Source organism: Gavialis gangeticus, unplaced genomic scaffold (genome assembly GCF_001723915.1).
Source record: "Gavialis gangeticus isolate Ggan-Ray unplaced genomic scaffold, GavGan_comp1, whole genome shotgun sequence".
Taxonomy (NCBI): Eukaryota; Metazoa; Chordata; order Crocodylia; family Gavialidae; genus Gavialis; species Gavialis gangeticus.
This window is the reverse complement of record NW_017728992.1, coordinates 166912512-166925664: the sequence shown is the minus strand read 5'-3', so window position 1 is coordinate 166925664 and position 13153 is coordinate 166912512. Positions and strand designations below refer to the sequence as shown.

Sequence of the window (13153 nt, the reverse complement as noted above, 5' to 3'; positions counted from 1 at the left end):
GTGTGTGTGTGTGTGTGTGTGTGTGTGTGTGTGTGTGTAATCACATACTGAAGAGGGGAAGTTATATTAATCTGTTTAAAATTAAAAGGTATTTTGCTAGAATGACAGTGATCAACATTAGAAATAATAACAGTGTTTGTGATATTCTAAAGATTATACTAAATATGGCCAATAGCATTTTGATGATCATATGGCTAACTCTCATTACTAAATCTCTAGAAATGAATGTATGATATTGTGTGGGTACGGTTATGTTTTTCCTTAGCTATTATAGTATTATAGCCCATATAGTAAATATAAAAATGCATCATTGCAAAACTATTTAACATGTTTCAGAATAATTTGATTTTCATCTATTTTTAATACCACCTATCAGTGACAAAGCAGGGAATTTTGGTGCCTGGGGTAAGCCCATAGTTGGAGCTTGCCTTCGCCCCGTGCACAGATCCAGAGGGCATACGACCCCCTGCCATGCTTGCCTGGGGATGCACACAGTGGCAGGGCCACCCCCACCCCATTGCTGCACCCCTCAAACAAGCTGCTCGCAGCTCCATCCTGCACCTCGCCCCAGCTGGGCAGCACCTGTTGGCACCCCTTTGCTTCAGCACCCAGGTCAGTTGTCCCTCCCTTGCTATGGTACTGCCACCTACTCAATATTTTAAAATTAATTCTTCCTCTTTCTAGTCTGTGGAACATATATATATATATACACATACACACACACACACACACACACACACACACACACACACACACACATACATATATATGTATGTGTGTATATATATATATATAGAGAGAGAGAGAGAGAGAGAGAAAGAGAGAGAGAGAGAGAGAGAATAAAGAAATCTTATTAGAATTTACTAATCATCACTAACTATTAAGATGATGTGTTAACCAGTTATCTGGTTTGATCACGTTGTATACCTCTTTAACAGCTATTGAACACAGGGAACTTGCACCAGGAGACATACCAAATTTCATTTGTACTCAAATTAAGTTGTATGAGAACCACAGTCATGGCAGAATGATGAAAACAAAGTAAAATTGCTCTTTCTTCTACCTCAGTATTGGCATTGCAGCAGGTGATCTAAGCTATAGCTGGAGGACAGCAACAAGGTAGAGAAGCCTACTCTACTTCTTGAGTATTTCGCAGAGACAGAATGACTGAAGTTGATTCTCCTATTAATTCCCCTGGATTCTGAGTTGTCACCATAGGATGGATTTGTTCTTTAGGTTTGATAAATGAGACATAGGATTCTTAAATACTGTATATAATATCTCAGGTAAAGCTGCATATTGCTCAAGTGAAAATGGTTCAAAGTAGCATCACTATATTTGAGAAGGGCAAATTATCTGTCAGGTATACTCATGCCACCCTGGCAGTTCTTTGAAGTCAGCAGAATGGTATAACTGAGAGCAAAAGCTGCAAAAATGATGTATTTCTAATAAAATCTTGATTTTTACTGTTCAGTATTAAAGCATATGTAACTAAAATTTACCCTACTAACAGCTTTATGCTTAATACAAATTCCAATATTTTTTAATTTTCAGAATTAGAAATATGGTCTCAAAATATCCAGCTACATATAGGTAGGTACTGAAATGCACATTTAATTCACATGCCACACTTCCCCAAATAAAACATGTGCCTTATTTTTTTCAGAGTCTTCCCTACTACAGCACGGGTTCAGCCAGTATTGAATCCTCAGGTTGCACGGAACAGGGGTGAGTCCCATCAGTGCCAGTCCCTTTCCCCCCTGCGCTTGGTCAACTGCTAGTGCCAATTTGACAGCAGCTGTGAGAGGGCTAAACCTGTAGGTTTGTTGGCCCTGCAGCAAGGCGAGAGGGGAGTGAGGCTGAGGATGGGACTCCATTTCTGTTCCATGTGACCAAAGAGTTCAGCCCTGGCTTAGTCAGTGTGGAGCACAGCACCCTGCCACCACTCCATTTTTCTCCTGCATCCGTTCCAGCATAAAAATGAGTTTCTCCGCTTAAGAACCACACCCCAATTTTGGGCAGCTAATTTTCAGGGGAAAGGTGTTTACAGTATGCAAATAAATACAGCTCTTGAGCCATTCATTTCCATTACTCATTAATCATTTTTAAGGTATCTCTCCTAGCCAATATTCAGAAAAGTACAGCTCTAACATTTGGAATCTAAACCACAGGAGAAATCCTGGCTATGCTGAACTCAACAGTTTGCTGCTGACTTCAGTGGAGCCAGAATTTCATCCCTCCTCCCTGCAAAACTCGTATTTAAAAGAAGAGAGCTAATATTCAAATTAAAAAAAAAACTATTTGAAGTTTTGATAGAAAAAGTGGCATCATCAAAACTGACCCCTTACCTTGCATTCCCAACAATGCAAAGTACTGGAAATAATGGAGTCTGAAGTTTCTTTTCATCCTACAACCCTGTTTGCTCTAGGCTTTTTGCCTAAAAAAAAAAAAAGTCCTTTGGTGTTAGATGTCATCCAAAAATCAAACAGTGCAGTGGCTGAAGTAGCCATTAATGTTTTTACCACCGTCTTATGCAGCCCTCTGTATACAAATCTAGAGAATGTTGTGCTTAAAACATTAGTGGCTACTGGAGCTGTCTCTACAGTAGGGCTGCCATTAGTGTAACTCTACTGACATACAAACGAAAGGAATTTTTTGTTTGTCAGCCACTGCTTTACTTGTGGTTTTCGTGAGCTTTTAATTTTGACATTTTATACCTAAATATTCATAACAAGTAATATATTGTTAGAAGAGATTTCTTTACAACATTTTAAAGGTATGCTCAGTAGAAAACATTACCATTGAACTGCATAGCTATACATAACTAGCCCCATGAAAGGTACTACATAAGTGTAAAATTGATTCTCTAACACTTGAACACTTTAAATCAAGACCAGATGACACCCGAAAAGTTATGTTATCACTCAAACAAAAGTTATGGGCTTAATGCAGAAATGATTGCACATTTTTTTCCTGGCATCTATTGTGCACAATGCCAGCCTGCATGATCATATAGGTCTCATCTGATCTTAAAATCTATGAATCTATGAAAGTACTGTTGCAGTATATGCTACCAAAATGAGACTTGTTGAAATGGGACAGATGCTTTATTAAGATTTCTCCCAGGGAACTGATTTAGTTTAATGAGAATGATTGGTAACATCTACTGCTTAATTAGGATAGTATTAGAATAAAGTCTATTTAATGGGGATGCTTTTAGCTAGTATAAAGTAATTAACTGAAATTTTTAGCAAGTTTTAAATCACAAACAGTAATTTTTTAAACAAACTTAAGCTCTGGTCACTCAATGTACATCTGTCAAGTAGTGAACAAAAGGTCTATTTCTTGGCCTGAATAAAGGCCTTGGTCTTTAGGCTAAAAAAGCAAAGACATTTCATGCTAAAAGTTGGCATTCATGTAACATTAAACTTGGGAAATTAAGCATTCAGAAAAAAAGGAAATGCAGAGTCAAAATTGAAACCTCGTTCTTAACTCTGTGCCTGACTGCATTTTCTTTAGATCAGGGGTTTTCAACCTTTTTTAATCTAAGTAACCCCAGCAGCCAGATGCTGAGTGAGGGAGGCAGGGTGGAGTGGGGAGGGTAGCACGGGGCTGGATGCCAAGAGGGGAGGGATGAGGCAGGGCATGTGGCCAGACACTGAGTGGGGAGGTGAGGAAGACGTGCAGAGACAGAGCACTGCCACCTCCCAGGAGCAGGGCTGGGGCAGAGCAGGGAAGCTCACCAGGCTGGGGTGAGGGCAGCAGCACCCCTCTGCAGGGTGGGGAAGCCCCTCTGCAGGCTGGTGTGCAGCAGTGGCAGCCACTGCGCGTGAGCTTCCCCACCTTGGCCCTGCTCCTGGGAGGTGGTGGTGCTCCATTCCCGTCCGGCCACGCATATCCCCTAGTTCAAGTATCTCCAGGGGTATGCGTACGCCCAGTCGACAACCCCTGCTTCAGATATTATATAATATCTAAAGAATATCTAAATATTTTAAATATAATATTTAAAGCATTTTCTTCAGATATTATTATATATAAATATATAAACTTTTGCAACCAACAAGTGTCGGTCAGGTGTATAATTTCTTAACCTCGTGGTTGTATTAACACTGTTTTTTATACAGAATTTATGTATAGTAGCATGCTTCATATGAGTCTTTGTTGTATATGATTGTGTTCTTGCCTCATTGCCCTTTGGTATTCTGCATCATAACAGTAGCTGATGTTAAGGTCTTCAAGGTCAAAACTCTCTCTTTACCTTTGTTCCATCAGGAGGATGTTTATTCCATTCTTTATTCTGTGCTCTTACACTATCAGTACTGTATTTAAAGTTAAATTTTCAGTTTAAATGTAAATGCATAAATGGGAATATATAAAGGAAGAAGTCGGGGTATATCTACATGGAATAATGCCATGCCAGGTGCCATAGTATGGCTGTGTAATTAGTAGTGGGGTTAATTAGCTCAGACACGGTGCTGCACTAATGAAGCTAGATTGTTTCCAGTACGGGAGCTAGCTCAGGTATCTCTGCTTGGCAATGGATTTTACTGTAAGAACATACCCCAAGCATCCAAGCTGTAAATAGAAAAAAAGCTGTGAAAAGGTCTTGAGACAGTCCACATACTGCAGCACTTACTTGGTGGAAAATAGGCCTACTTTACTACCACACCCTACTACTAATTGTAGGGTGTGGCAAACTACCCTTAATTGTAAAACAGGATGTTATACAGGAATGCTGAAGCTTCTTAGCTTTTAGACAAAGACATTTTTTGAAATGACACTTTTGAACACAACAGGCCTGATTCTGATCATAAATACCAGCATAAGTTAGAAATGAATCCACTAAATGCACCTGAGCAATAACACTGCAAAACTAGTATAACAAAGATTAGAATCAGGGCCTCTATTTACTACAGAGTTTTTTTTTGGAAACTGAATAAAAAAAAATACTATACATTAATATAAGGCCAAATTTCATGCATGCAGGATTTATATCAAAGAGCAAACTTGGCCTCCAATGGTTAAGGTCTAAGCTAAATGGATAAAAGCATTACTGTTTAAACAATGAGCCACAGAGAGCCTGTATAGCTTTTTAGTGGTTTTAAAGAACCTCCAATCAAAGTGGCCAGTAAACTATAATACTGTAACTCTAAAGATTAAAAGTAGCTGGGCGGTATAGATAGGAGGTTTTTGACCTAAAGTGACCAGCCACAGATTAGTAAGTGAATAACTTAACTGCATTTTGAACCTTGGCTCCTCAGACAGTCACAGCACTTTCCAATCGAACTATTTCATTAGGAAATCTTCTAGAAGTATAGCTTTGGCAGTGAACCTTCAGGATCCCATTAAAGGGTTTCTGCTGTATTCCATTGCGAGGCTGGTCCAAAACTGCACACTTTACTCCCCCGGATTCTCTGCACAGCCATTTTGAATCCTCTTTTCCTTATCAGGCTGATACAGACCTGCATCATCCTCTCCTCCTTCTGACAGGGGCTACAACAATGGGGGGGTATGATACAACTGCTCATTGTTTCGCTTCACAAAACCCTGCCACAGGGCACAGATTAACACCAAAAAATAGATGGCTGCAGCCAAAGAAAAACATTTTTCAGAATGCTTCCACTTGATTAATGAAGTAATGGCACGAACCACTGTTTGACTTTCATCATGTGCTATACATTCTTTGCCACTTCTTCTTTAGAAGTATCAGCTACAATTTCCTCAGAGTTTTGAAATGCAAAGGGTATAATGGGGATTAATATGGAAGAATTTATACAGTGAAAATATTTAGGTATATTTATGGGGAAAATAGGGAGAAAAAAGCATTTCCTTGTTAGTACCTATACTTGGGACTGCTTCTGAGAACAGTAGCTACTAGAATAAGGGATGCAGGATCAGTGCATTGTTTTTGTACATTAGCAAGTGCTCTAATTTTGGTCATGTTCAGTTTGATATATTTTGGGTCTAGATTCCAGTCTTGAGGGGATGGGCAAATGTCATTTACCTTGAAAATCTCACCTCTACACGTGCATGGGGATGAGAACCACTGCACTTCTAGAGCTGCTTGGTAGTGCACACATCTAAGACAAGCAAGGCAACATCAGTGCTTAAAACTGTATTTCCTTCATCCTAAAACAGAGTTCTCACTGATGTCAATTGCTGCTATATGTATATACTATATACCTATATCTATAACATAGATATAGATATATGCTGTATATATTGGCATATATTTTCTGTAATAAAGTCAAAAGGGGAGGGGAAAAAATTAAAAAGAAAAGCATAGAGGCTTTATAGCTTAAAATATGTAAACATATGTTTACTCTCTTCCTTAGTGTTGCAAACTTGATTTTTCATATTGCTATTAATTCTCCTTTTCTGTACAACAGAATGAATACATATAGATACATACATTTTTTATATATATATATATTACCAGCCATACGGCAATTATGGGGGAAAAAAGTTTTGTGTATTTTCTTTTTTTAAATAATAAAAGGTGGACAAGGACACAGGAAGACAAGAAGAGAAGGATAAAACAGAAATTTTTTTTGGAGAAATAATTCCCTGCAAACTTGCAGGGGGACATGGCTTTGGGATTTCTGATTTCTTGCCACTGGCAACCTGTCTGAATCATGGCTCCATTTCAGTCAGCTAGTGTTAGTTCTTCTTGAACCACTGAACTATTGCCCTTGAATTGGAAGGGAAAGGCATCTGAGGGCATAAGGTGTTTTTGTCTCTTGAAATTATTAAGGGTTAGGGTCTATTAATCAACAGTATTTAGGTACCTAAATCAATCAGTAGGTGCTAGACACCTAAATACAAATGAGACACTGAAGTTCCTTTGAGAATCTGAGCTCCAGTCTTTTTCATGAGCATCATTTAGGCAATACCGCTTCATAAAGGAAGCCAGTCACTGTGCAATATCCACTGACTTCTACCTGTGTAAAAAAAGATACATATCATTCTCCCTCCCTTAAACATTGATACATATCATTCTCCCTCCCTCTCTTTAGTTCAGTTGGTAGAGCTGCTGCTTGATGTCTTCCATGGTCCTGGTGTGCGTACATGACAAAAGATAGCCATTAAGTACCTCCACAGCAGAGAGGCATTGTTGAATGGAAGTCAATGACTTTTACTATTATTGTAGTGGCCAGTGTCAGTTAAATCAGTTTTTCAAGGTAGCCAGGCTTCCACTTCTCTGAGATGTGTATTGTTAACATACTTGAAGATAGGAACTTGAAAGATCTAAAAAAAGTTTGACATCTGGCACAGTGACTCAATTAATTACTGTGTTGAATTAATTAGAATGCTGAATCTCCTGAGCCAACAACAGGGGTCTATACCCAGCATCATAATACTGCTTGGAATATGAACCAGTTTAAAAGCATATTAAATGTTCTGCTTTTATTCAAAGCTGACTGAAAGCAGAGAAACTAGGTTATTTCTATCATAATTAAAATACCAGGAAATGACCCATTGCTACCATTGTTAAGGATGAGTAAGATGTTCAGCAAAATCCTACTTCACTTTATATGCCTAAATAGTACTTGCCTAACTGTGTAGCAGCATTTTCAGCACTTACACACAGCTTGTGATTCTATTTCACATCCAGTGTGGAAGCACAAATGTCCAAGTGGCTATTTAGCATGTCTGCACTCTGCTCAGATAGTCACATGGCTTCATGTGCACATAACTGAGCATAAATCTTGAAAGTGCAGCCTGGTAAAACTGGGGTAAGGCATTCCCATGTTTTAGCCCGAGAGCCTGGGGTTTATAGAATTCCCCTAGGAAGCAGGAATCTAAGTTCCCCTTACCTGTATTTCTCTGACTTTACAGCACAGTGCTCTAAACACTGGTCCACAGGTCCCCTCTTCAGGTTTCCTTTTGAAGTAGAGCCACATTGCACCGTACATTTAATATCCATTGGATAAAATGGATGGACAGTACTGGGAGGGTTTCTATTCTCCCTGAAGTACATGTAGTGGGGAGTTTCTGCCTCACTGGAGCAAGAATCCAGGGTAGAACCCAAGCCCCTTTCTTTCCAGAAGAAAAGGCATCTGAATCTTTAAAGGCATGTTTTTTAACCCCACATCCTTCCTCTTTTGGCTGCCCTGGGAAATAGGTTAAAAAAGAATGCTGAAGAGAGGCCTTGATAATTCCTAACCTGTGGCCTGGTGGTTAGAGCACTATGCTGGAAGTGAGACAGCTGTGGGGCCAAACCCCATCTGGTGAAGGGAGCCTAGAATATGAGTCTCCTGGTTCCTGGGGAGTTCTCTTACATGTAGGCTCTAGGGCTAAACATGGAAGAGCCCCCTCCTGCTCCATCTAACACCCACTAGTCATGGGCTTTTGCCTGGCACCAATCCTATGACTTAGGCTAGCTCAAGTATACAGAGCCACATGCCTGCCCAACCAAAGCAAAATAGGACTTGATTCTTACTCAGCCACAAACAGATGTTTTGGATCAAGCGTGGGAATCCAGCTGTAAATGTTGTGGCATGGTAGCATAAAGTTAAATGAATTTTCTTTCCCTTATGAGACATTTATGTTGAAGTCTTTCAAAGATTATTTGATAAATTTCTAAATTTTATTACAATAAAATGTTTATGGTTCTCATTCAGATGTATGTTAAACCTGTTATCAAATACAGATGTGAAACTGATTAAGATTAGGCTTTTGCCAAATGAGCTTTTAAAAATATGTATGTATAGACAGACACGTGAGTGCATGTCTGTTTATATATATGAAAGTGTGCAAATGTATGTATATAAATATATGGGTATACCTAGCTATTTTGCACAGGAATATCTAGCTATTTTGATATAAATAAAATTCAAAAACAATTTAAATATTTCTCCCATTCATAAACCTAAGACAGCATGCAATTTAGAGAGAATAGTAATCAGCTATATTAACCAAACAGATTATAAGATAAGCTTCACATAAAAGAAAAACATATAACAACTAGATTGGTGACTGGGTTGCCTACACAATAAATGACAGATTTATCAAAACTTTTCTATTGCGTTCAACATTCTGAGGTAACTAGCATGGTTACTGGGAGATGAGGAAACAGTTAAGATAGGAAGAGAGCAGAAGCTACCTGATGATTACTTTGAATATTTCAAAATGTTTCTGTACCAATACGGAATGAAAACAATGCCCGTCACAATTCAGCAAAAAATGGACTCTGTCCTTTCAATATGGGAGTGTTTCTCCATGGCTTGGTTATTAGGGCTTTGGCTCCAATACAGAGGTTTATTGCAGATCATACTAAATCAGAGAGTTGAACCTGAGCCCTAGGTGAGTTCCCTAACCTTCATCCTACTAAGCCTACAGACTTCGCTGTCTTTCTGATGAACGTTTGATTGAAACCAAAACATCTCGGTAAAACTCCCAAACCCAATGCCAGTTTATAAAGAGTAAGGGCCAAACTGCATTCTTCCTATTAGGCATTTAAATGGACTTAGATGCCTAAACACGATTCTGCTCCACCCTGTTCAAGTCCCTGGAAATCTGCTAATCTGAATCAACTTTTGGTTTTAAGGATACAGTTACAAGTCACAAAAGGCATCCAGGAGAAGGAAGACTCACACAATGTTTGTCTCAGGGAGTCAAGCAAGGTGAAATAAAATTGCACTTAGGCAACTAAGTCCACTTATGCACCTAACAAACTGACCAGAATCTGGCCCTAAATATTTGGCTTCAACTAAACAACACTTTGACAAACAGATTTAGACTAGAACAGTGGAAACTTTGTTAATCCTTCAGAGACCGAAAAAAAAGTAGAGAAGCATAACAAACTGATATTAGTATTGATGATATATTGCAAATTTATTCTAATGACATTTCTTAGAACTCCTATGGTTACAGTCCAGTTGTTATACCTGTTAGTTGCTGAAATGTTTCAAGGTATAAATTGTAATTCTTTTGTTGTGCAGAAATTTTTGATGAAATTTTCCACTACCAACGGAAGCAGAAAATACAGTAGTTTTAGAGACCCAGTGTCAGCATTCCCTACTGTGTTGCTTAACCAAAACAAGAAAAAGTTTATGTAACATTTAGGCCCCGCCACATGTTACACTTAAAACACGATTAACCAGTTAATCATGTCTTAAGTTATAACCTAGCAACATGTTAAAATTATTCATGGCATCATAAAACAAGGAATAAGCCACAAAATTATTCCACAAAAATGTGGAATAACTTTGTAGCTGGTTTCTATTATGCTATTAAGTGAAGGCATGGCCAGTTGCACCCCCGAGGCTGGGAGCCCACAGCTAATGGGGCTCCCAGCCACAGGGCATAACATGCACTCCCACAGCTGGGAGTCCTGTCAGCTGATCTGGACTCCCAGCCATATGGGCACACCATGTGCTCCCGTGACTGGGAGCCTGCAGTTGATGAGTGCCCAGCCATGGGGGATGCACCATGCTCTGTCAGCTGATCGAGAGTCCAAGCTGTGGGAGCACAAGGTGCATCCCTGCAGCTGGGAGCCTGGATATGTCTGCACCAATTGTCACACTGTCTGTTTAAACACTCAGATCACAGATATTGCTGTGCTAAGTGCTTTATGCATACTGATTGGTAAGATGCAAATTAAATAGATAAGAGAAAAGCTAACCCTGCTAGACCATGGAGCTATTTCTAGGTGCTGTCCTTTATTTGGAATCCAAATGAGAGTCCATTTCTCTGGAATATCTCTGGCTGGTTGTAGATGCTGAGCACTTGGAAAATCTGATCCTATGTTTCTATTCCAATGCTTCTGAATATTGACTAGAGTCTTTAAATAAAAAAAAGGAAAATAGAAACAAAAACCAACCAAAAATTCCCTATCTTACATTAAAATGTTAAGATACATTACAGTTTATAATGGATGCTACATATGTCCAGCAACTACATTCTTAGTTACTGTTTTTAATAGGTGTACATGAAAAAAAGAATGCACAGGTTATACAGCAAATTGCATTTTAAATATGGAACTACTATGTATATGATGCATTGTAATGAAAGAATCCCACAAGTCCTTACATCAGTAATGTGGGCATGAATGATCTGCAAGAGCAGGGGCTGATTTAGTAAAAAGTATCTGCTATGAAGCTCAGTCTTTTCAAGAGACTGAAGATGTCAAGACAGTGCAATACATCTGCACTGAGATTTTACCTGATTACTTTTTCTCTTTAAAGTGTGATCTTTTAAAATATGCTAAGGAAGTGAACCTGAGTGACACGACATAAGAGGTCAGACATAAAACCAGCACAAACAAAAGGCAATGTAGATATAGGAATGATATTCTCCTCAACAGGTTGAACTGAGATTCAACTATACATTACATATATGGACCACTGACTTGAAGGCAGTTAAAGCAGTTTGCACTAATTTAGATATTAGCCAAATTTAACATCTAAACCTAATATTCAGCACCCTTGAATATTTTTGCTAATACTACAGGGTGATGACAGATGACAGAGCTTTCAATGTCCTTACTTTTAGGACAGGATAGATTAACATCAGGAACCGTAGTTATTTTTCTATTTTCTGCACTGTAAATATGAATTGTCCTCTAATTAATTTGTGCTGCAAAACAATGAAAAAACAATTAATAATCAAAACAGTTGTTTAAAGTGGAAGGCCTCACTTTGACTCAACAGATAAAGTAAGAATCATAATTCCCATTCTTCTGCAAAGTAACAAGTTTAGTATCGTTAACCTGTGACCCGCATAAGTCTATGTAGACTGCTGCCACAGATGAACTTATTGGAAAAGCTCCAAGTAGCACTGTCCATGAAAGCTAACAATGACTTGTTTTTAAGTGATTTGGCGGAGCTGTAATAAAGGCTAATCCCTAAGGGAGGGCATAGAATACAAGAGTCAACTTTCTCTGAGCAGTCACATACCAAGGTGTTATTATTCAGATCCATCTTCCCAGCAAAAGGCCCCCATGTTGTTCCAACTGGAAGCTGCTGCCGACTCTGAATCTTGCGCTCCCCATCCTTCTGGAACATCTCCAACTCTCCTGCAAACAAACAAAACAAGTAACGTTTAGAGTACTTTCACTTGTGCCTTGACAACAACCACCTCTGCCTTTGTGTTTGTTTTATACGCACAATGTTCTGAGGACCCATATAATGAGAATTAATTATGCTTGCCTGAAAAACAACTGATCTTGTCATCCAGAGAAAAAAACTAAACCTTTTTCCTTATAATTATATTCAAATTCAGTTTATAAAGTCCCATTCCTTTCTTGCATCTTTTCACAGACATTATAGTTTTGAAGGCATTTTTATTCAGTAAATCTTTGAGAATGGAGGGAATAATGGTTACTTAAGAGGCTTTTATATACTGCTGTGGAGAGAGAGATGATGGGAGAGAAAAAGTGGAATATATTATAAGTACACCTGGGCTAACAGCCTTCTGGAATTTCACCCTCACAGAGAGCCAAACACTTAGGTCGTTACTTAGGCAAAAATTGAGCCAATCTGTTTTCACATTTATACCAAAGTAAATCCAGAGTAACTCCATTTACTTCAGTAGAGTTCCTCTGCATTTATACTGGTACTAAAAAATAAAGAAAGGCTTAGCTGATACTTTGCCTGAGTTAGAGAGTAATTGATTCAAAGTGATTAATGTGTGTATATTATAAAGTGTTAATGGATTTAGAATAAGAAAAGCACATGGAGGGGGGAGGCCTAGTTTTTTCCACTTTCTAATTCCCTCCTCTCTTGTGGAAAAAGGCATGCTGTAACTAGAGTTTTTGTTATTTTTTTTGCTCTAAGAGAAAGTAAAACATTGAGATAAAATGTTAATTTTTAAATAACTTACTTTTTTGTCAATATTTTAAAAATTAATGGTTCTCTCTCTACTAGAAGGGAAAAAAGGAAGCAAAAAGAGAAAAAAACCCAGAAAGCATGGACAGTTTCATTACTTTGAAAGAAATAAGAAATATTTTTCTCCCTGGAAGTTTTCCTGTTCAATTATTTTTCAAGGTATAAAAAAAATATATAAAACGTTTTGCCAAAAAAAAAAAAAAAGTTCAAGAATTCTTTTTAATTTAAAGTATTTACCAGTTACATTACTAGAGGATTCCTACTTATTGTCCTCAAAATTCCCTAAATAAATTTTCAGGGTTTTTTTTTTTTTTTTTTTTTTT

The 13153-nt window shown here is 38.2% G+C and overlaps 1 protein-coding gene across 1 annotated transcript in view; it reads right to left on the bottom strand.

Annotated features, from left to right (window-relative positions):
- Positions 1 to 13153, bottom strand: part of ZFPM2 (zinc finger protein, FOG family member 2) — a 416479-nt gene that overhangs the window by 243289 nt on the left and 160037 nt on the right. Inside the window, exon 3 of the mRNA XM_019519407.1 lies at positions 11901 to 12019. Within this exon, the coding sequence (XP_019374952.1) occupies positions 11901 to 12019 (119 nt within the window). The remainder of the gene's footprint in view (positions 1 to 11900; positions 12020 to 13153) is intronic.